Source organism: Onychostoma macrolepis, chromosome 07, assembly GCF_012432095.1.
Source record: "Onychostoma macrolepis isolate SWU-2019 chromosome 07, ASM1243209v1, whole genome shotgun sequence".
In the NCBI taxonomy this organism is placed as follows: domain Eukaryota; kingdom Metazoa; phylum Chordata; class Actinopteri; order Cypriniformes; family Cyprinidae; genus Onychostoma; species Onychostoma macrolepis.
Window position 1 is genome coordinate 45,440,879 of NC_081161.1, and position 23,814 is coordinate 45,464,692.

Here is a 23,814-nt window from a genome sequence, read left to right on the forward strand (position 1 = left end):
TCATTGTAAAGATCCAAATTATTATTATTATTATTTATTAATTTTTTTGATTGAGAAAAATTCAATACAACATGCAATGATGTAGTAATTTATTTGGAAAGCAAATGTAAACAAAGATGGGTGTTCAGGGTGTAAATACACAACCTGCAGCCAACTGAGATTAATAATTTTAAAGCTTTAAACCTTCACCATTTCAAAACTTTACTAAATGTGCACCAAAAGAGCTCTTAAAGATAAAAGGTGCATAGGTAAAATTAAAATGTACAATACTCGTATTGCTCAGAAAACAGTAGTTTGATTAATTTTGCTTATAGGATCAGTGGTGTAGAGGTGTAACATCATTTTGTTCCACTTAATCTGGCAATGAAATAAGAAAAAAAAAAAAATAATAAATTAGGCAATAGAGACATACATACACATACAGATTTCTACACACCACTCTCTCCTTTTATCACTCACCTGAATATACCTCAACTTCACACAGTGTGAGGTATTCATTGCGTCCAGGCAGAAAAAGGTTGACGTATTGCCCTTTAATAGGCTTGAACTCAAATGTTTTAGTGTCTCCAAGTGGCATGGCCCCAACAGTTGCTGCCCTGTGAAACCACACAGAAATACAGAGGGTTGCATCAAAACTGCATGAAGTATAAGTTTGTATTAAAATGATTAACTGAAAGTACTTTTATCTTATTTACTCATTTTCTAACAATTTGTGTTAGTAGTAAGAAAGAGAGAGAGAGAGACAACACTTACAGCTCATTATTGTTGCCGTTATTCTCCAGGCTGTTGCCGATACGGATCTGAATACCCTCAATCCTCTTTTCACAACAGTCTCCACGATTAGTAATGCTAACTCTGGTTACCCTGTAGACGTCTCCCAAGTCAACTCTCCACCAGGAGTCCCTGTCCCCGTTAGTCACGCTGCATGACCCTCGTGCGTAAATCGACTGCCTGTTGCCATCGACAGCATTTTGAGCAGCTCCTAATTCAGGGTATGTGGTAGACTGGACAGCTTTGCCTCCAAGAGCAAGATTCCCTGTTTAACATAAAATAATAGTTAATAATAATTAAATGATCACCCTGTCGGGTTTATTTTGTGATAATATCTGTCTGTATGTACATCATTCCTTAATGGTTAGCAAATTCTCAGTAAGAATATTAAATTTGTTACTGACAACAATCAAAGATCAAAGTAACGAAGAACACTCACTTGGAACACAAATGTATAATGGTTTGTCCTCTTCTGTTAATAAAATAATTTAAAATAAAATACAAAACATTAATAAGGACATAAACAAATTCTATCACTTCTCTTCAGTCGTCTTCTCTCTCTGTCCCTTACCTGCAAACACCTCGACTTCACACAGAGTAAGGATTTCATCATTCCCGGGTAAAACAATGTTGACATATCGGCCGTTAACAGGCTCAAACTCGAATGTTTTTGTGCCGTCGAAAACAGTGAGAACAGTTGCAGCCCTGCAAATACATAAAGAACAGTGTTAAAATGTACATGTCTAACAAATTAAATTGAACTGTACTGAAATCAAATGAGTTTGTATAGCACTCTTCAAAATACAAATTATTGATCATGTTTTATATTGCATTTTTATAAGAAACAGTGGTCTAAACTAACAAATATATAATCACAATATGAAAAAAATAAAATAAAAAGTAAAGTGGTTAGTTTTTGGAGGAGGTACAATTTTGCCTCCTGTTTTGTTAAACCAGACTGAACATCATAAACATGGGGAGATTTTAAAACAATTGAAACATTTCTTACAGCTCATTGTTGTTTCCGTTGTTCTCCAGTTTGTTACCGATACGAATCTGAGCTCCTCTGATTCGCTCTTTGCAACAGTCTCCACGATTAGTGAGGGCAACCTTTCTTATACTGTAGACATTTCCAAGGTCAATTCTCAGCCAAGGATTAAACTCAACTAGAGTGTGAGTGCATGAATGCTGCTCCCAATTTGTGTCTCTTTTTCCGTCTACTGCATGTTCAGCATCTCCATCTGCATTGTATAAGGAGGACTGCACCACCACGGCATTAAGAGCAAGATTCTCTGTTCAATATAATACAAAATAGATAAAATAAAACAAATAAGAAAAAAAGATAAGAAAAAAATTTGTCAATATCAATTTTTCAATCAATATTCAATGAGGTTTTTAAATCCAGACATTTTTACCTGTATTATTCTATACATACCTTTTGAATCAGCGACACACAGCCCAGTAAAAAGTGTTAGTAACAAAATTACACGTATGGCCATCCTGATTAAAGACATAACACATTGTCACATGTGGGTTATAAAGAGGACAACAGTGGTGGAAAGTAACTTTAATGAAGTACATGTACTTTACTGGAGTATTTTTTTTAATTTGGGAAACCGGTAACACTAGAATGCTGTTCAATCGTTAATGAATAACTATACAGGGTAACAATTTATTTTAAGGTGTCATAATACAGAATAATTACTTAATAGCCGTTGTACTTACCATGTAACTAATTTATGGAACAGCCTGTACTTACAGTTTGTAATTATGTAGATGTAATAGGCAGCTACTCTTACACATATGTAATGGACCGAGTCTGTTACACAGCTGTACACTTAAGTTCAATCTTGATACACTTTATTTTAAGTAGCTTATGTCTGTGTACTTACATTTATAATTATGTTGTATAAAGTCTGCAACACGTATGTAACAATCTTTTGGTTATAAGAAGCTGTGTAACAGACTCGGTCTGTTATATATGTGTAACAGTAGCTGTCTATTACAGCTACATAATTACAAACAGTAAGTACAGGCTGTTCCATAACTTAGTTACTGTCACGAATCCTGTCCATGCACTTCCGTTCATTCACCACCAGAGGTCAATCGCTCATCCTATTGACTTTCACACCACACATCACAATGGACTGCGTTTCTCATCAGCCCAATATTATCGATCTGCAATACCGGAGGCCGCACTTTCAGGACCGCAGTTGTAGGACCGCAGTTGTAGGACCGCACTTCTAGGACCCTAGTTTTTTTGTGACAGCGCCACCTACCGAGCCGGAGAAACGCAGTCCCAGGAACGCATTTCCAGGACCCTAGTTTTGGAGGACCGAAAAAAGTGCCACTAAGGCAGTATTTCCACCCAGTTTTAACTACATTAGAATTTTAGAGTTTTTTAACAAGTTTTATTACACCCAAATACTACTTTCTTTATTGCAATTAAACCTGGTTCCTAGGAATGTTGAGTAATTATTGGGTCTAAGTAGCATAATATAATAACTCAAGTAAAATAAACAAGGAATCATGGTACAGTCTTTTCAGTCACTAGATCAACCACATTTTCAAGTACAGAGGGAAGATACAAGGATGACTCTGGGGGTAGATTTAAGATTGTGTATATTTTATAAAATAATATATTACAACAGTTGAACTTGAACACACACAAAAACAAATTTGTTCATGACGTGAATCACATAGAAAGAACTTCATGGACGACGTCTTCACTGACTCCTAAGAGAGAGAAAGAGAGAGAAGTGAATGAAATAAGGAACGTTTAGTTGAACATGTTCTAATCTCTAATTTTAAATTTCATATTTAAAAGATCTTAGTTACCACAGAGCGCACACACATATACGATCCAAAAATAATTATATCAATCTTCATACCAATTAATGTTCATAATACTATTATTGCATACTGTTTACCATTTTGATGTTGTGAGAACAAAGGTTCTTGAAACATTCCTGCCAATAAAGCCCATCTGAACTGAGAAAAAAAATAATAGAGAGAGATGCAAGAAATCTGAATAGAAATAACATATTATTGACATGACTTTAAATATTTAAAGCACACATTGTGATGTATGCAGCAGCACTACCTACCACTTGGATGTTCTCCCCTCTTTTTTCAATTGTTTCTCTATCACCCTGTTCAATTCTTCCACTTCACTGAAATAGTAAATGGAGAACATAATCACTGCTAGGTTAACAGAAATACTGTTAACGCTTAAAAAAAGGGATAAATTGGACATTGTGTAAAAACAATTCTAATACTTGACCAATTTATTTATTTATCTTTTGTCATACTATTGCCTGCCCTGAGCTGTGTCCTTGAAAGCACTTCATATAGAGTACAGTACACAGTAAATGACACAATCTAACACGTGGTATTTTAACAGTCAATTATTATGATGGCCTCTCTGTTACGTCTGACTATTAAAATGTGATATGTCTCAACCAACATTATAAAACCATGTCAAAATGAAGAGACGTACTCATAACATGTATTGTAGGGTAACGTTAAACAGGCTGACTGTGAGCATGTGACTGTTAAAACATTAAGATTATTTTAACTTAATTAAAATGGAAAAATAATGAGTAATTAACAAGCTTTCACAACGAACGTGCTAGTTTATTGTGCTGTCAATAAGTCAACACAGGCTTATCATGCTAACAATTCATTTTACAGCATTAGAGGCTAATATATGACGGCTATGCATTCAAGACTATTTAGCAAATCACGATCACTTCGGCTACGTTAACTTTCCAATGAAATGCATCACAATTGTTTTTAATGTTAAACAAATAAAAATGTATTCACATTTGATACTCACACTCTGACTGTCATCCATCTTCGCTGGTCCTCTAATTCGGTAGGTGGCGTTGTCACTAAAAACCTAGGGTCCTAGAAATGCGGTCCTAGGACTGCGTTCCTGAAAATGCAGCCTCCGGTTTTGCAGGCAGATGCTACTCCATCAGCCATCTCACCAATCACATGCTCACCTGATCACACGCACACAGCTGTAACCAATCACACACTCTATTTAAACCCTGGACTTTCTCTCCCTCGTCGCCGAGTATTGTATGCATTATCGCTGCCCTACAGAGCCCCGTTAGTTTTCTTAGTCTTGCCTTGCCTCGCCTAGCCCTGCCTTTGTTCGGATTGTTTCCCCTTGCCTGGATTATCGCTGACGTTTTAGATAACCTCTCCTGTCTCGCCCCTTTGGATACTGTTCGCCGATCGTCGACCCACGCTTGTCTTTGTTTGACCCTGCCTGTATGACCATGTCTCTGCTCATTAAAAACCTGCACATGGATCCGCACGTCTCACGTCTCGTCAGCCCCGTAACAGTTACATGGTAAGTACATTTTGTTTCATGTAAGTACAACGGCTACTACCAAGTACTTAATTAGGTAATTACTCTATTATGGACACCTTAAAATAAAGTGTTACCCTACACAGCAACAAATTACTAATGCACTATTAACATTCTAGTAACTACTAAAGAGAAATACTAAGAATTATTGTATACAGGTTCGTAATTATTGTGAATTATGCATAATGTATAATTAATTCTAAAAAGTGAAGATCATGGTAACCCACTAGTAATGACTCAAGTATTACCAAATCCTTCTAAAGGAACTACTGATTACTTGGATCAGCATTCTAAAGTGAAAAGCATCATAAATACCTAATATTGGCTAATGTCATTGTAAGCTTTTGAGATATTTGTAAGGTTTTGGATGGTAATGACTCAAGTGTTGCATCATTCTGAATAAATTACTAATTTGGATCAGTATTCTAAAGTGAAGATCACGGTAACCCACAATTAATGATTTAAGTGTTGCCAAATCTAACAAAATGAATTACTATCCAATACAGTACTTTACAAAACCCTCAAAAGCTTACAGTGATTTCAGTCATTACTAGAGAATTATCATGTTATTCACTTTAGAATACAGATACAAAAAAAAAAAATAATAAAAATCCTTCTGAAGAATTTGGTAATACTTCAGTCATTACAAGTGGGTTACCATGGCATTCATTTTAGAATTAATTCTACATTATGCATTATTCATATTATTATGAACCTGTATATAGTTCTTAGCAGTTCTTGGGGAGGTATGAAAAAAAATAGTAGTTATTGATTAGCTAATAATGAACTACCATATGTAACTAAGTACTATTACTTACTAATTCATTAATCAAAGTTTCTTGTTTGATACTAGTAGTTACTAGAGTGCTAATATTCTGTTACTTGTGTGTTATTGTGTAGATATTCATTAATGATGGAACAGTATTCTAAAGTGTTACCGGGAAACCTTTACTTCAATACATTCTAAATCATAATATGGTACTTTTTACTCCAATATATTTCATAAAAACATATAATTTCAACTGGAGAAATCGTTGCACTATACGAGACATTATAGCAGTGTCCGAGTCGTGAATGAGCTGATTCTTTTCTATGAGCCCGTTAAATCGGTTCGTAAATCACACTGAACGATTTATTTGCGAACTGGATTGAGTGGATTGCAGCTCCTCTAGTCAACAACTCACTGATTCAAATGATCCGGTCAGAGCGAGTCTCCAGTTAACGATTCACTGGATTCACTGAAGTCTGACTCAAAATGAACTAAGAATGGGAGATCCTCAGAACTTGAGTGCATGCACGACTGATGGCGTGAAAATTTACTAAAGCCATTTCTTTTAGCATTTATTATTGTAAATTAATATCATATATAGGTCATGGGTGTCCACTGTTTACGAACTAAAGCTGCTGTAAAAGGGCTTTTAAACAGAAAGAAGAAGAAATTTCCAAAATAGGCTTTACTACTACGGAGTGTCTATTTACACTAAGTGCAAATAGTCCACAGAGGCTATTTATACTAACCCCGACAACAATACAAAAGATGTCTGCCAATCAGTAACTCCAGTGGCGTAAGTAGTGAGTTGTGTGTGTTGACTTCTTGAGGTGATCGAACCGAGTTCGATTCCACCTTTTACTGAACTTGCTGTTTTCCCTTTCACATCACATATCATATCGTAAAGGCATTTATTTTCAATAAAGATGATGGAAATATTCGAAAAGTGGAAAATAATGTGCCTCACTGGTGTTTATTGGGTACGTAGGAGTAGGGAGGGCTTTATTGTCCCAATAAGGTAGCATTAATTTATTAATTTTAATAAAATTGATCATTTACACTCAGCGTTATTATTGCATATTGTTATACAATACTGACTCTGAGGTGCAGATATCTGCCACTATTTGCACTAAGTAGTATAAATAGCATCTAACTACTATTTTTGCTGACTACGTTTACATTAGTCTCAGACATCATGCCCACGGACCGTTTGCTGCCTGTCTGATGCATATGGCACACAAAAGTAGAAACACTTCAGAAGTTTCGAAGTCTTCATCAGATTGTTTGAATTATACAGGATTTCCAGGAGATGTGTGTGTCGCATTCTTTAACGTTACGCCTGGAAGCAAATATTGCATGACACCAAACCCCCTCACAAAAGAAGAAAGCTGTCGTGTTTACAACTGTGACGACGCACGCTTATCAGGATCAACTAAACGCTGGATTTTCAAAAGTATGTGAAATATTTAAAGTTTGCGGCATAGAATCTTTAAAATACGTCCAAGAGTTTTACACACTGGTCTAGGGTGACCACCTGGCAATAGATCTGTTGAGGGACAGTAGATGTGATTTTGCGGGACAATGCGGGACACGTGTAAGACAGATACATTTACTACTGTTATGCTATTTAAATACTGATTTACATTACGTCCGTTGTCTTATGCGTCATTTTATGTTTCTGCCGGTGGATGCCCACACTCCAGGTTGCGCTTCTGGCAACATTATATCCAGGGAGAGTATAAGTTTTGAGCACGCACACGTAGGCCTAATGTAAACACGTAGAGCACATCTGTTTTGTGTTCTGCAGCGGAGACATTTGTTGCACTCTCGCATTACAATAATGCATTCTGGACACTTGTCATTAAAATAACGCCAGAAACCACCTCAAACGAACTATTAAAATGAGAGGAAAGTCGTGTCTGAAAGCTGCAATTGTGTTTTTTTTTTTTTTTGTGCTTTTTTTTAATTAAAGGAGAAAATCGTGTTTTTTCCATGTGCGCTCGACCATTTCAGTCGGTGGTGCTCGAGCACTTGATGAGGTCAAACATCCTTTGCACCGTCCACCCAGTCGTCATCAGCGGAAAACCCCCTCTCTACCACTGCCTCGGTTGGTTATTTTCACAGCTAGAACATGATGGCTGCGCAAATGGATTTTTAAATGCCAGTCACCGTTTTTAATGTATTTCTTATTTTGGTATGAAAAAAAAAAAAACAATACATAATTGAAATGCAGGACACAGCTTACGTCTTGCAGGACGCGGGACAGAGCTCCCAATTTCGGGACTGTCCCGGTCACCCTACACTGGTCTGTTATTGTGGTGACATTTCCACGAAGCTAAACGTGATGCTTAACGAAACAAACTGTGATTGGATGTTTGACATGTCGGTCAAACGGCCTCATGGGCAGGCCTCGGCCAATGAAAGCTGTCATAGATAAGTTTACATGGACATCAGTAATCTTATTATTCACCTTATTCTAAATAAGACAATATTATGATTAAGGTGTTTACATGAGTTGCTTTTAGAATATTCCTTTCATTTTACATTTCATCTTTCCGTTTTGCATGTTATAGTACATAGATCGATTAATGGCACACGTCATTACGTCCCCACGCGACGCCATCCAATGTTCCCTCCAGAATATCACATTAACATTTACAGTAGCTCGTCTTCGTTGTGATGCCATATACAGTTTTGGGTGTTTCATTTTTAATTTTATGAAAGCTTCAAGTGCAGTTAATTATTTGTCATGTTATACATGCAACAGATGACAGCATTGTTGAAGCCATGTACTTTTTGCCGTCAAACAGTTGACGACTGTAGTGTGTGTATCCTGTTGCAAAATGCGGCGAAAAGTCCTACACTATGGTTAAGGTGTGTACATTAGGGATGGGAGAAACAAAGCTTTTCGAAGAATTGAATCAATTGAATGAATTACTTCGAAAAATAATTTGATGTTTCAAAGCACTTGAAACAGCACATGCTGGTGACACCTGCTGGTGAAAACGTTGTAAAAGCATCAAGAACTCAGACCAAACTTACAAAACAAATGGAAATGTGTTTTTAGAAATACCTTTTTTTTTTTTCTAAATAAATAATAAAAACTTGAATACTATTAAATATTAGTGTTTGTGTTATGTGTTTTAAGTATAATCAAACCCTTAACACACAATGAACTAAATTATTTAATGGATTAACTGATTTATGTGATTATTTAATTAATTAAGTGTTTTCATTAGAGCTGTCTATAAAAACCAGCAGACAAGAGTAGTTATCAGTCAGGAGAAGGAGGTGGATTTAATTCTATTGTAAGCTCATTTTGTTACTTTTAAGGTATGATGTGACTTGTAGGTTGAAAGTACTGAATGTTTTTACACATTTTTAAACTATATAGCCCTCTGTGTTAAAGGGAAGTTATATTTTGTATATATTATACTGGAAGCTTCGTTTGCTAAAATCACATGACCTGGCTGGTTTGATACGCGCTCCAAAACACTGATTCGAAACAAAAGATTTGCAAATGTTTCGAAGCTTCGTGAAGCTGTGTTTCGAACGCACCCATCACAAGTTTACGTGGCTATACTGCACTTCGATAATTTGACAAAAATAGGAATACTCCACATTAGGGATGGGTACCGAGAACCGGTATTTTTTTTGGACCGGTACGTAATTGGGTCAATACCAGACTACCGATAAGCTTCAGGACAAACAATACTGTTATCGATACTTGGGTTGTTTTATCTTCGTATACTTCAATGTTAATGACGAATTAGAAGCTGCTGCTTGTCATTTTTCTTCACTGAATGATGTGGCCAACGTTTTCTCAATGTGCGTGTGATATATCCATGCGAATGCGCGGTGTGTACTTGAGAGTGAAACGTTCGAAAGTGTGAGCTCACGTTACAAAACTAAGCGACAGCAGTGTCAGATGCAATATATGCAGTAGTGCAGGGCTATTCAATTAACTTCATTTGAGGGCCGGATTATCGAACTGAACATTTGAAGTGGGCCAAGGGTCCCGATGTTTTTCTGGCAGCCTATAAAATTGGAAATTTAAATCCATATACAGCAGTAAAATTAACTAATATTACCAACAGTAACATCTATAAAAGATTATCATTAGTGCTGTCAGTCATTCAATAAAAAAAAAAAAATAAAAAAATAAACACATTTTGTTCTGTAATTAATTTTTTAAAAATGTGACTAAACGCATATTAATATATTTGTTGTCATATTTTCACACTAAGCTTCCAAATGAATATAGAAACAACAAAGATGGTATATTTTAAATATGTGTTTAATGGCATTTTTTTTTTACTAGACTACAATTAATGAAGAAGTATCATTGATACAAATAATGTTACTGTTGTCTCTATTCATTCCATTTTTTCCTTTAATTTTAGACTTTAATTATGGCCATTTAATATTACAGTATAATTGAAATGTTATGATATTATTTTTTAACATTTAATAGGCTTTGAAAAATATAATAAAACTTTAAGTGAACTTAAAACAATCTTCACAAACTATAAATTGTATGCATAAGCTATATTGATTATTCAATTTTTGAATAATCAGACTGAAGGATTGCTTCAGTCTGTTGTGCTGCTGAGAGGTTTGTGTTTGTAGCTCTGTGTACCTTCACGTTTTATTGAATCTCTCTTACTTTCACTCCCTTTTGTCTAAAGTGATAATATATAACTTAATTCCCACCATATTTCTGGTGTTATCTTTCAAACTAATCTAACTAATTTGATCGTTCGCCTTTAAAAACCGCGAGTGCAGCTTGTTAGCCCGTTAGCTTGTCACTCGCGGTTCCATTTGCATTTCTATTCGCGCCTATTATTATTTTATTTTTTTTTATTTTTTTTTTTTCCTCGCTCCGTTTTTCACGAGCTCATCAAATAACAGTGGTAAGTGGTAAGTTAAGTTGGTATCATTCATCAATCACGGTGAGTAATGGCTTCTTCTCCTGCTATTGTTGTTTGCACTGTTTGCCACATGTACAGTTTATCTGTCTCTGTCAGCAGCGAGGGATTCACATGTGATAAATGCTGGGAAATAGTTAGGCTGACAGAGAAGGTTTTCGAACTAGAGACACGCATCCAAACTTTAGTTGAGGATAGTAAGAATGTGAGGGCTGTAGATACTGCTTTGGATGCGACTAGTTCAGGGAGTCTTGTACATTGTTCGGTTCCGGTTGAGCCCGTGCAGCAGGGCAGCTGGGTGACTGTGAGGCGGCCTAGTCGTGGGTCAAAACACCGCTCTTCCGTTCCGATCAGAACATCAAACAGGTTCTCCCCACTCAGTGAAGCACCCACTGAGAAACCTGATGAAAGTGCTCTAGTTATTGGCGATTCTATTGTACGGAACGTGAAAATAGAGACACCAGCCACCATAGTCCATTGTTTACCGGGAGCCAGAGCGCCTGACATCTTGGCAAATTTAAAAGTGCTGACTAATGCTAAACGTAAATTATGTAAATAATGATGTTCGACTTCGCCAGTCGGAGATCACTAAAAATAATATTAAAGAGGTGTGTGAACTTGCAAGTACGATGTCAGACACTGTAATATGCTCTGGTCCGCTCCCTGCTGTGATGAGATTCATAGCAGACTGTCGTCACTTAATGGCTGGATGTCTAAGTGGTGCCCGCAAAATAACATAGGCTTTATAGACCATTGGAAGAATTTTTGGGGCAGACCTGACCTGTTGAAAAGAGATGGTGTTCATCCCTCCTGGGGTGGTGCCGCTCTTCTCTCTAGAAATATGGCACATAGTCTTAGAGTTTGTACTTGACTAACTGGAGCCCAGGTCAGGAAGCAGACAGACTGGCTAAACCGACCGTCTGCTAGCCGCCTCACGCCACCAAAGTCAGTTAACTCTCAGCACATAGAATCTTTTTCATCTAGATATCACTCTATAGAAACTGTGTCTGTTCCCCGAACTAGAAAATACAGAAAACATCCAAACCAAAGTAATAGTAACAATTTAATTGATGTTCAACAAATTAAAAAACAATATAATACAGATAAACACATGATAAAGCTTGGCTTATTGAATATTAGATCCCTTTCTTCAAAAGCACTTTTGTAAATGATATGTTCACTGACCATAAACTAGATGTGCTTTGTCTGACAGAAACCTGGCTAAAACAAGATGATTACATTACTTTAAACGAGTCTACACCCCAAGATTACTGTTACAAACATGAACCGCGTCCAAAAGGTAAAGGGGGAGGTGTTGCTACAATTTATAGAAATATTTTCAGTATCTCTCAGAGGTCGGGTTTCAAGTATAATTCGTTCAAGTAATGGTGCTTCATATAACGTTATCCAAAGAAACAAGTGTTAATGATAAATCCTGTGATGTTTGTACTGGCTACTGTATACAGGCCACCAGGACACCATACAGACTTTATTAAAGAATTTTCTGATCTTCTATCGGAGTTAGTGCTGACTGCAGATAAAGTCCTAATCGTTGGTGATTTTAATATCCATGTTGATAATGACAGAGATTCGTTGGGATCAGCATTTATAGACATTCTAAACTCTATTGGTGTTAAACAACACGTGTCAGGACCTACTCATTGTCGAAATCATACTCTAGATTTAATACTGTCACATGGAATTGATGTCAGTGGCATTTAAATTTGGCAGCAGAGCAATGATATCTCAGATCATTATCTAGTCTCCTGTATATTCCATATAGCTAAAGCTGTAAAGCCAACTCCTTGTTACAAATATGGTAGAACCATTACCTCTACCACAAAAGACTGCTTTATAAATAATCTTCTTGACTTATCTCAGTTCCTCAGCATATCCAATAGCTCAGAACAACTTGATGTAACTGAAACTATGGACTCTCTCTTTTCTAGCACTTTAGATGCGGTTGCTCCTTTACGCTTAAAGGGGTCATATAATGATACATGCACTTTTACAAGTTGATTGTACTGAAATGTGTGTTAGCAGTGCCTGTACACAACCATCATAAAATGATAAAAATCCATCCAGTGTTTTTTTTTTAATCTCCTTATTTGTTTTACCCTGTCTCAAATCAAGCCGTTCGACCGTGTGACGCCACACGGTCGGACGCCCCTCCCACGATGGTTGATTGACAGCAGTGTTTCAACACAGACCCGCCCTTGCTCGTGAGCGAGCTGTCAATCATAGTCCACGCGTCATTGTTGATATACGCTGGAGCTGTCTATGAGCAGAATGGCGTCTAAGCGATTGTGGTGTTCTGTTCTCGGTGCAATAATGAACACAGCAGTCATTTTGATGTTCCTAAGTCCGAACCGCTGAAGACACAGTGGCTGAGTTTTGCTTTTGAAGGAATATTCCCCACGAGCAACGTCAATGTTTTCATGTTTGCGCGAATCATTTTCACCAGACTGCTTTATAAATGAAGGTCAGTATAAAGCTGGTTTTGCTAAGAAGCTGCTCCTGAAAAAAGAATCGGTACCAACTATTCGTGTTCCTGCTGAACCTCCAGAAGAAGTGAGTGTAACGTTTAATTAACCTTTATATTAATCTTTGCAAATCGCTAGCACGCTTCACGATGTATGTGGCTAATGTTTACATTCAGGGTACATGCATGTTTTCTATTTACAACGTTCTCAATTTACTTAATAATCCCACGTTTATAATGAACAAAACGTTATGGTTATTGTGTTATTACAAACTGTGTACGCAGATATTAAAGTTAACATTATAACACTACACTAAGCTTACTTTTGTAGATGGTTTATAACGGTGTCTGTTAAGAAGTAATGTAAAAAATTTAAATAAATAAAAAACAGTTATAACTGCATGAAAATTAATGGTAACACAATACCTGCAAAATACTGTTTACATCCTGCAAATGCATATGATCCAAGACTATAAATACTCTAATTGATGTTTTCAATATTATGCCAGAATAAGTTATGTTATCTGATCACATATTTACTTTTGTATAGGCAAGCACATCTTACCCTCAACTGTTGTCAAGGCAACACTCCACGTGTGTTAGGTCAAAACGCCCACAGAACAGAGGGGCGGGCGAGCAAAGCTCAATTTTTTAAAACACACGCACTAAAACCGTGTGCTGAAAACAGAGCTGTTTTTGAGCAGGTAAAATGAGTGTTTTCTTACAATACTAATGAGAATTTTTAATTAAAGTATATTACAAACTTTCAATTTAGACCCTAAAGAATCATATTAGCTTGTACAAAAATGGCATTATATGACCCCTTTAAGGAAGATTAAGGATAAGAGTCCAACACCGTGGTATAATGAGCACACTCGCGCCCTAAAGAGAGCAGCCCGGAAAATGGAGCGCAGCTGGAGGAAAACTAAATTAGAGGTATTTCGCTTAGCTTGGCGGAAAGTACCCTATCCTACAGAAAAGCATTAAAAACTGCTAGATCTGATTACTTTTCGTCTCTTCTAAAAGAAAACAAACATAACCCTCGGTATTTATTCAATACAGTAACTAAATTAACGAAAAATCAAGCATCAACAGGTGTTGGCATTTCCCAAGAGCACAGCAGTAAAGACTTTATGAACTACTTCACTTCCAAAATCGATACTATCAGAGATAAAATTGTATCCTTGCAGCCGTCAGCTACAGTATCGCATCAGATAGCGCACTATAGATCCCCTGAGGAACAATTCCACTCATTCTCTGCTGTAGGAGAGGAAGAATTGTATAAACTTGTTAAATCATCTAAACCAACAACATGTATGTTAGACCCGATTCCATCTAAACTACTAAAAGAGCTGCTTCCAGAAGTCATAGATCCTCTTTGGCTATTATTAATTCATTATTGTCATTAGGATATGTCCCCAAAACCTTCAAATTGGCTGTTATTAAGCCTCTCATTAAAAACCACAACTTGACCCCAAAGATCTAGTTAATTACAGACCGATCTCAAATCTCCTTTTCTGTCAAAGATACTAGAAAAGGTAGTATCCTCACAATTATATTCCTTCCTAGAGAAAATTGATATCTGTGAGGAATTCCAGTCAGGATTTAGATCGTATCATAGTACTGAGACTGCTCTCATTAGAGTTACAAATGACCTGCTTCTATCATCTGATTGTGGTTGTATCTCTTTATTAGTTCTACTGGATCTTAGCGCCATGCTCGATACTATCGACCACAACATTCTTTTGAATAGACTAGAAAACTTTGTTGGCATTAGTGGAAGTGCCTTAGCATGGTTCAAATCGTACTTATCTGACCGCCATCAGTTCGTAGCAGTGAATGAAGAGGTATCATATCGATCACAAGTGCAGTATGGAGTACCTCAAGGCTCAGTACTAGGGCCGTTACTTTTCACGCTTTACATGTTACCCTTGGGAGATATTATCAGGAGACATGGTGTTAGCTTTCACTCTTATGCTGATGATACTCAGCTCTATATTTCTTTGCGGCCTGGTGAAACACACCAAATTGAGAAACTAACGGAATGCATAGTCGATATAAAAAACTGGATGACGAGTAATTTTTTACTGCTAAATTATGTTAATTATCGGACCTAAAAACACCACATGTAATAACTCAGAACATTATCTAACACTTGACGGCTGCTCTGTCAATTCTTCTTCATCAGTCAGGAACCTAGGTGTGCTGTTTGATAGCAATCTTTCATTTGAAAGCCATGTTTCTAGCATCTGTAAAACTGCATTTTTTCATCTCAAAAGCATATCTAAATTGCGAACAATGCTCTCAACGTCAAATGCAGAAATATTAATTCATGCGTTTATGACCTCAAGGTTAGACTATTGTAATGCTTTATTGGGTGGTTGTTCTGCACGCTTGATCAACAAACTACAGTTAGTCCAAAATGCAGAAGCTAGAGTCCTTACTAGAACCAGGAAATATGACCATATTAGCCCGGTTTTGTCAACACTGCACTGGCTCCCTATCAAGCATCGGATAGATTTTAAAATCTTGTTAATTACTTATAAAGCCCTGAATGGTTTAGCTCCTCAGTACTTGAGCGAGCTCTTATCACATTATAGTCCTCCACGTCCACTGCGTTCTCAAAACTCTGGCCGTTTGATAATACCTAGAATATCAAAATCGACTGCGGGCGGCAGATCCTTTTCCTATTTAGCACCCAAACTCTGGAACAATCTATCTAACACTGTTCGGGAGGCAGACACTCTCTGTCAGTTTAAATCTAGATTAAAGACCCATGTCTTTAGCCTGGCTTACACATAACACACTAATACGCTTCTATTATTCAAATCCGTTAAAGGATTGTTAGGCTGCATTAATTAGATCAACCGGAACCGGGAACACTCCCCATAACACACGATGTACTCGTTACATCGTAAGTAGAATGGCATCTACGCTAATATTGGACGTCCAAAAATAACATGGAAAAGACGTCACTCCGGCGTCACATGGCGCAGTGGGAGTGATCAGGGCGGATTATCCATAGACGGGATTGGGCGAGTGCCCTGGGGCACCAGCCAATAGGGTGGCACCAAGTGATTACGATAATGACAAGACCTTTAAAATATTTTTCATGTTTTGTATATATTATTTTGCTGGAAGAGATACAGATGCATAGAAAATGAACAGTTAATGATACAATATACAGAGAATATCAAATATATGCACGCATATAAAGAATTGCGATTGGGTCAGGTCCCAGTGTATTTGCCCCTCCCCCAGTCAGAGTCGAGCATATTTATTCACAAATGGATAGGCAGCATCGACTTGGCGGTTGTGCGAAACGTAAATTAAAAAAAAAAAGAAGAGAAAATATCATGACACATAGCCAGGGCTATACAGGGCGACTGAAAAGTAGCTACTGTGTGCGACTATCAAAACATATTTAGGAGCACCTGTGCGACTAACCCGATCAGCATAGGCTATTTGTGTTTGCGCTGAGAGGAGCTTCAAAGATTTCTACTTGCGTGTTTGTGCAGCGGTGAGTGGGCCTACTGTATCGCAGACATATGTTGATTCCTTGAATGCAATGTTAATCAGAATCCACTCACTGCTCAAAATACTTTAGTTCAGTGCAGTTATGCACGCTCACAAATGCTCTCGTTATAACAAACAAAGTGTAGATAGTGTAAATAAGAGATTCGTTGTGCAGTGTAGAGAGCTTCATTGATTATAATGGAGTTTTGTGAGATTGCTGAAGTGAGTAACAGCTTTTAAAGATTATTAAAGGTGTTTGTAAATGTGATATTAAATTAATACAACAGCTCAATAAACAATAAGTTATATAAAGTGATGTACATTGTATGACTTTTAACAATATTGCCTGATTTTGCTCTATTTAGTCAAGGAACATAGTTTCAAACAGTCACAGCCGAGCACGCTGCGATCTCCATTTAAACATAGCGGTGTTTCATTTATGAATGAACCTGCGTTTTTAAATGAGTCTAGTGAGTCAGTGATTCAATTACCCACTCATAAAGTGAGTCACTTGCTTCGTTCCTGAATGAATCAGCTGTTCAAACGAATCAGTGACTTACCGCCACCTGTTGGCAGTTTTATTTTTATGTTTAAAGTGTCCTTTCAGTTATTTAAATCATTTCAATCAAACAATAGTTCTATATTCAAAATGTTATATTTAAAACATTAATCTCACAACATTGCTATGAATTTAAAACATCCATGCCACCTCTGAGCCTCTCTAAATGTCTGTAAATTTACCTACATGCCACTTTTGTGTTCTTCTGTGCCACCTTTGTAGTGGAAACTAATTTTGTTGAATGATTTCTTTTGATTAGTAACTTATTCTTCTTATTCTACCTGTTCTTATGGAATTTTTTTTATTATTAAAAACGGGGGTGACTTCAAATGTGGTCACCCTAGGGCACTACACTGTGTTAATCCGGGCCTGTCAGTGATGCAAATCAGAATTTGTATCAGCTGTTACTCCAGTTTTCAGTGTAATATGATCCTTCAGAAATCATTAAAATATATTGTTTTATTACCAGTGTTGTTGAAAAAAAACAAAAACAAAAAAACAGCATATGCTGGTTAGATATGTTTTGAAGCTGGGATGCTGGTTTGTGCTGGTCATGTGCTGGGCTTGAGCAGGTCGGACCAGCTTAAATCAGTTCAAACCAGCATCCCATGCTTCAAAACATACCATACCAGCATATGCTGTTTTTTTCAACAGGGAACAGTTTTGCTGCTTAATATTTTTTGGAACCTGTGACATTTTGTTCAGGATTCTTTTATGAATAGAAAGCTAAAAAAGAACAGCATTGATAATAAATCAGGCTGATAAAAATTCTGATTTGCATCACTGAAATAAATTACATAAAAAAAAAATTAAAGGTATTTTGAACGGCTGTGTGTGTGTGTGTGTGTATAAAATTGTATCTAAATATCTATATATCTAAATAAAAATAGACTATATTCAGTATATGATCCAAAGTAACTAGTAACTAACTACTTGAGTAGTTTTTTTATCCGATACTTTTTTACTCTTACTCAAGTAACTATTCAGACTATTACTTTTACTTTTACTTGAGTACAGTTTTTGGGTACTCTACCCACCTCTGTGTATAGGCAAGCACATCTTACCCTCAACTGTTGTCAAGGCAACACTCCACGTGTGTTGTGTCAAAAACGCCCCACAGAACAGAGGGGCGGGGCGAGCAAAGCTCAATTTTTTTTAAAAACACACGCACTAAAACCGTGTGCTGAAAACAGAGCTGTTTTTGAGCAGGTAAAATGAGTGTTTTCTTACAATACTAATGAGAATTTTTAATTAAAGTATATTACAAACTTTCAATTTAGACCCTAAAGAATCATATTAGCTTGTACAAAAATGGCATTATATGACCCCTTTAAGGAAGATTAAGGATAAGAGTCCAACACCGTGGTATAATGAGCACATTCGCGCCCTAAAGAGAGCAGCCCGGAAAATGGAGCGCAGCTGGAGGAAAACTAAATTAGAGGTATTTCGTTTAGCTTGGCGGGAAAGTACCCTATCCTACAGAAAAGCATTAAAAACTGCTAGATCTGATTACTTTTCGTCTCTTCTAAAAGAAAACAAACATAACCCTCGGTATTTATTCAATACAGTAACTAAATTAACGAAAAATCAAGCATCAACAGGTGTTGGCATTTCCCAAGAGCACAGCAGTAAAGACTTTATGAACTACTTCACTTCCAAAATCGATACTATCAGAGATAAAATTGTATCCTTGCAGCCGTCAGCTACAGTATCGCATCAGATAGCGCACTATAGATCCCCTGAGGAACAATTCCATTCATTCTCTACTGTGGGAGAGGAAGAATTGTATAAACTTGTTAAATCATCTAAACCAACAACATGTATGTTAGACCCGATTCCATCGAAACTACTAAAAGAGCTGCTTCCAGAAGTCATAGATCCTCTTTTGGCTATTATTAATTCATTATTGTCATTAGGATATGTCCCCAAAACCTTCAAATTGGCTGTTATTAAGCCTCTCATTAAAAAACCACAACTTGACCCCAAAGATCTAGTTAATTACAGACCGATCTCAAATCTCCCTTTTCTGTCAAAGATACTAGAAAAGGTAGTATCCTCACAATTATATTCCTTCCTAGAGAAAATTGATATCTGTGAGGAATTCCAGTCAGGATTTAGATCGTATCATAGTACTGAGACTGCTCTCATTAGAGTTACAAATGACCTGCTTCTATCATCTGATTGTGGTTGTATCTCTTTATTAGTTCTACTGGATCTTAGCGCCATGCTCGATACTATCGACCACAACATTCTTTTGAATAGACTAGAAAACTTTGTTGGCATTAGTGGAAGTGCCTTAGCATGGTTCAAATCGTACTTATCTGACCGCCATCAGTTCGTAGCAGTGAATGAAGAGGTATCATATCGATCACAAGTGCAGTATGGAGTACCTCAAGGCTCAGTACTAGGGCCGTTACTTTTCACGCTTTACATGTTACCCTTGGGAGATATTATCAGGAGACATGGTGTTAGCTTTCACTCTTATGCTGATGATACTCAGCTCTATATTTCTTTGCGGCCTGGTGAAACACACCAAATTGAGAAACTAACGGAATGCATAGTCGATATAAAAACTGGATGACGGTAATTTTTACTGCTAAATTATGTTAATTATCGGACCTAAAAACACCACATGTAATAACTCAGAACATTATCTAACACTTGACGGCTGCTCTGTCAATTCTTCTTCATCAGTCAGGAACCTAGGTGTGCTGTTTGATAGCAATCTTTCATTTGAAAGCCATGTTTCTAGCATCTGTAAAACTGCATTTTTCATCTCAAAAGCATATCTAAATTGCGAACAATGCTCTCAACGTCAAATGCAGAAATATTAATTCATGCGTTTATGACCTCAAGGTTAGACTATTGTAATGCTTTATTGGGTGGTTGTTCTGCACGCTTGATCAACAAACTACAGTTAGTCCAAAATGCAGAAGCTAGAGTCCTTACTAGAGTCCTTACTAGAACCAGGAAATATGACCATATTAGCCCGGTTTTGTCAACACTGCACTGGCTCCCTATCAAGCATCGGATAGATTTTAAAATCTTGTTAATTACTTATAAAGCCCTGAATGGTTTAGCTCCTCAGTACTTGAGCGAGCTCTTATCACATTATAGTCCTCCACGTCCACTGCGTTCTCAAAACTCTGGCCGTTTGATAATACCTAGAATATCAAAATCGACTGCGGGCGGCAGATCCTTTTCCTATTTAGCACCCAAACTCTGGAACAATCTACCTAACACTGTTCGGGAGGCAGACACTCTCTGTCAGTTTAAATCTAGATTAAAGACCCATGTCTTTAGCCTGGCTTACACATAACACACTAATACGCTTCTATTATTCAAATCCGTTAAAGGATTGTTAGGCTGCATTAATTAGATCAACCGGAACCGGGAACACTCCCCATAACACACGATGTACTCGTTACATCGTAAGTAGAATGGCATCTACGCTAATATTTGTCTGTTTCTTTCCTATTCTGTTTCTCAGTCCGTATCCGATCAGATGGTGGATCAGCACCAAGAGATGATGTCTACAGCCCTGATCGTCAGCGGAGACCAGGACACCCAGATGACCCCCAGAGACATATCCCCAGTGAAAACCTCGAATGAATACAATAAAACAAAAAAAAATATAACAAAATAACTAAAATATAATAAAATACCTAACTACATAATACTACTATTATTAGAAATTGCAGCAAAATTAAAATAGAAATATAAACTTTTGAACTGCGGGTTTCGTCTGGTCAGAGGAGAACTGGCCCTCCGACTGAGCCTGGTTTCTCCCAAGGTTTTTTTTTCTCCATTCTGTCTCAGAGGGAGTTTTGGTTCCTTGCCGCTGTCGCCTCTGGCTTGCTCAGTTGGGGACACTTAATTTCTAACGATTATCGCCGATTTGATTGCACAGATAATATTTAAACTAAACTGAGCTAGACAATGACATCTCTGAATTCAATAATGAAATGCCTTTAACTGAAAACTGAAAATTGAGTGTTTAATCTTATCATTATGCATTACTGACACACTATCCTCTAATTTGATACTGTTAAGTGCTTTGACACAATCTGTATTGTTAAAAGCGCTATATAAATAAAGGTGACTTGAGTTGACTATTCTTTATTCAAGCTACAAAAGTTAATCAGCGACTAGATCAGTCAAGTGATTTATCTTTTTCTTTAGTTCTTCGATTTACATCAATCACAGACTGCAGCAGGCTTCACTTTAAAAACAGCGCTGTTTCTTTAATAAAACCTGATGCACATGATGTGACACATATCCAATTTTCTCCCAACGCTTTACAGTCATTTAGGATTTTATAAATGATTTAAGACTGCGTTTATGAGGTAACTCGCCAAAACCACGTATTTTTACATCAGTGTGTGGTTTTGTCCATTGAACAGTTGCTGGTCCTCACTGACTTTGATAGTAGGAAAAAATAAAATAAAATGGAAGTCACTGGGGACCAGCAATTGTTTGGTTTCCCACATTCTTGAAAATAACTTTTATGTTCAACAGAACAAAGAAATGCATTCAGGTTTAAAACAACTTGAGTGTGAGTAAATGACACAATTTTCATTTTTGGGTGAACTATTCATTTAATGTTAATAAAATAAAACACACAGAGAAAACTCACTGCTGACTGAAGAACTTTAAGTTGCTAAAATTCAGCAGTATTAAAATAACTTTTCACATTATCTTTTTGCACCAAATAGTATCGATAACAGTATCGATAAGTACCGGTATCGATAGGCAATATCGGTACCGCTATCAGTATCGATAAAATGTAAACGATACCATCCCTACTCCACATGTCTTAATTCAATTTGTGTTTACTTCGATTATGACTTTAGCTGGATTAAGATAATCAAAAATCTGTTTACATGGTAGATTCCTAATCAGAGTATTGTCTTAATTGTGTTAAAATCAGATTATTGTTGTCCATGTAAATGTACTCACTTATTGCAAAGAAAGTACTACTATTTTTACAAAGTGTAAATAGAATCCATTGCTTTGTTGTTGACAATTTGACATGATCCTTCGAAGTTCATCCTGGAGTTGCTGTAAAAGCAACAGGTCCGTTTTCTCAAACCTGCATCTTATTTCACGTAAACAGGATTAGACTGTATCATTTTAAATGAAGGTGATACTGAAAGCCTGGCCCAGTCACTGCTGTTTTCTTACCTTATTAAACCATGAAAAAATAAAAGATAATAATTTATTTTTAAAATGTTGCATAATCTATAATAGACAACCAGTTTTACCCATTAAGAGATTTATTCATGAATTAATAATTATCTTATAATCAATTATATCAAACGATTGATCAAATCCGCTAACTCGTTAAGGTCTAAATTTGCCAGAGATCAACCCCTGATAGCACAAGTACATCTTGAAGACGTCTATTTGACATCTGCATTTACATCTGCAAGAAATATTTTTTAGACTGTTTGCTCATCTGCAATACGTCTATAGGACATTTCCTTTTAGATGTCAAATAGAGGTCTATTAGATGTCTTTAATATGTTTGTGATTTAGAATGTATGAAAATCTGACATATTACAGACAGCAGATGCTTTCCAGATCAAGAAATCTTTAATAGACATCTTGCAGACATATGTGTGCTATCTGGGTCAGTATTAAAAGATATTTCATCAGTCAAAATATCTCAAATACTGCATATTAAGCGAGGCATGAAGAATGGACCCCATGTCTTGAAAGGTACTCTATATATACACAGGACTCAACACTAAGGAGTGTTTCTACAAGTTCAGTCTGGTTCAAATTTTTACCTGCCCTTCCAAAATTTTCGGCGACAGGGGCATCCCGAGGCTCGAGATTCAGCTAAAAGATCAGTGTTGTTGCTTTGACTTCCAAAATGAATCAGTTTGCAGTATCTCAAATTTTGTTACTGATCAAAATTAATTTCTAATAGTAATTTATATATTAATAGTACATGTTGTGTTAAATTACACATTTATTCAATAGTTAATCTAGCGATATTTATGCAGATTTATCACCAATGAAAGTGATAACAAATTTATTTAAAAACTCGAATCAATAAATTATTATTATTATTATTATTATGTTCCTTCCAATCATAATTTTACCTGTTGTAGAGAGTACATAAACATTCAGCTTACCTGGAATCTGTCAATGTATCAATAGAAGATAGAAGGTACCTCATAGAAGATCTTCACAATTCAGCAGTTATCTGCTTTTAAACAAAATAATACATTTTTATACAATAAATAAATGGTAAAATAAGTTTATTTATAAAGTATTGTTATACTTATTATTTCTCCAAAATTATTATCATGAGGAATATTATGCCCTGACCAAACATTTCAAATTAAAGATGTGCTATTGTAGATATGAAAATGAATACACACCAGCAGTCTGTGAAGA

The 23,814-nt window shown here is 36.5% G+C and overlaps 1 protein-coding gene, 1 long non-coding RNA gene and 1 pseudogene across 6 annotated transcripts; 1 reads left to right on the top strand and 2 right to left on the bottom strand.

Annotated features, from left to right (window-relative positions):
• Positions 1–74: 74 nt before the first annotated feature.
• Positions 75–23,814, bottom strand: LOC131544678 (fucolectin-4-like). 5 transcript variants are annotated; one of them, XM_058783061.1, is made up of 9 exons: positions 23,799–23,814; positions 23,550–23,623; positions 2,207–2,271; positions 1,781–2,063; positions 1,343–1,476; positions 1,211–1,243; positions 754–1,036; positions 460–596; positions 75–357 (listed from the first exon to the last, which is right to left on the bottom strand). In XM_058783061.1, the coding sequence occupies exons 2-9, from the start codon at positions 23,591–23,593 to the stop codon at positions 353–355; spliced, it is 984 nt and encodes a 327-aa protein (XP_058639044.1). In that variant the 5' UTR covers positions 23,594–23,623; positions 23,799–23,814; the 3' UTR covers positions 75–352. The 5 variants fall into 5 exon arrangements, with proteins under 5 accessions (XP_058639044.1, XP_058639042.1, XP_058639046.1 ...); XM_058783059.1 differs by having other exon boundaries at positions 23,550–23,620; positions 23,799–23,812; XM_058783063.1 differs by having other exon boundaries at positions 23,589–23,623; positions 23,799–23,811.
• Positions 2,752–5,767, bottom strand: LOC131544690 (uncharacterized). The gene is made up of 3 exons (XR_009272188.1): positions 3,879–5,767; positions 3,702–3,762; positions 2,752–3,507 (listed from the first exon to the last, which is right to left on the bottom strand). It is a non-coding gene; the product is annotated as an uncharacterized LOC131544690 (long non-coding RNA).
• On the top strand, positions 10,776–11,931 carry LOC131544682 (uncharacterized; annotated as a pseudogene).

Coding starts and splice junctions, on each gene's coding strand:
- LOC131544678 (XM_058783061.1), bottom strand. CDS start 23,593: ATGAGGTACCTTCTATCTTCTATTGATACATTGACAGATTCCAG. Junction 2,064..2,206: donor GTGTGTCGCTGATTCAAAAG/GTATGTATAGAA, acceptor TATATTGAACAG/AGAATCTTGCTCTTAATGCC. Junction 1,477..1,780: donor AACGGAAACAACAATGAGCT/GTAAGAAATGTT, acceptor ATGTATTTGCAG/GGCTGCAACTGTTCTCACTG.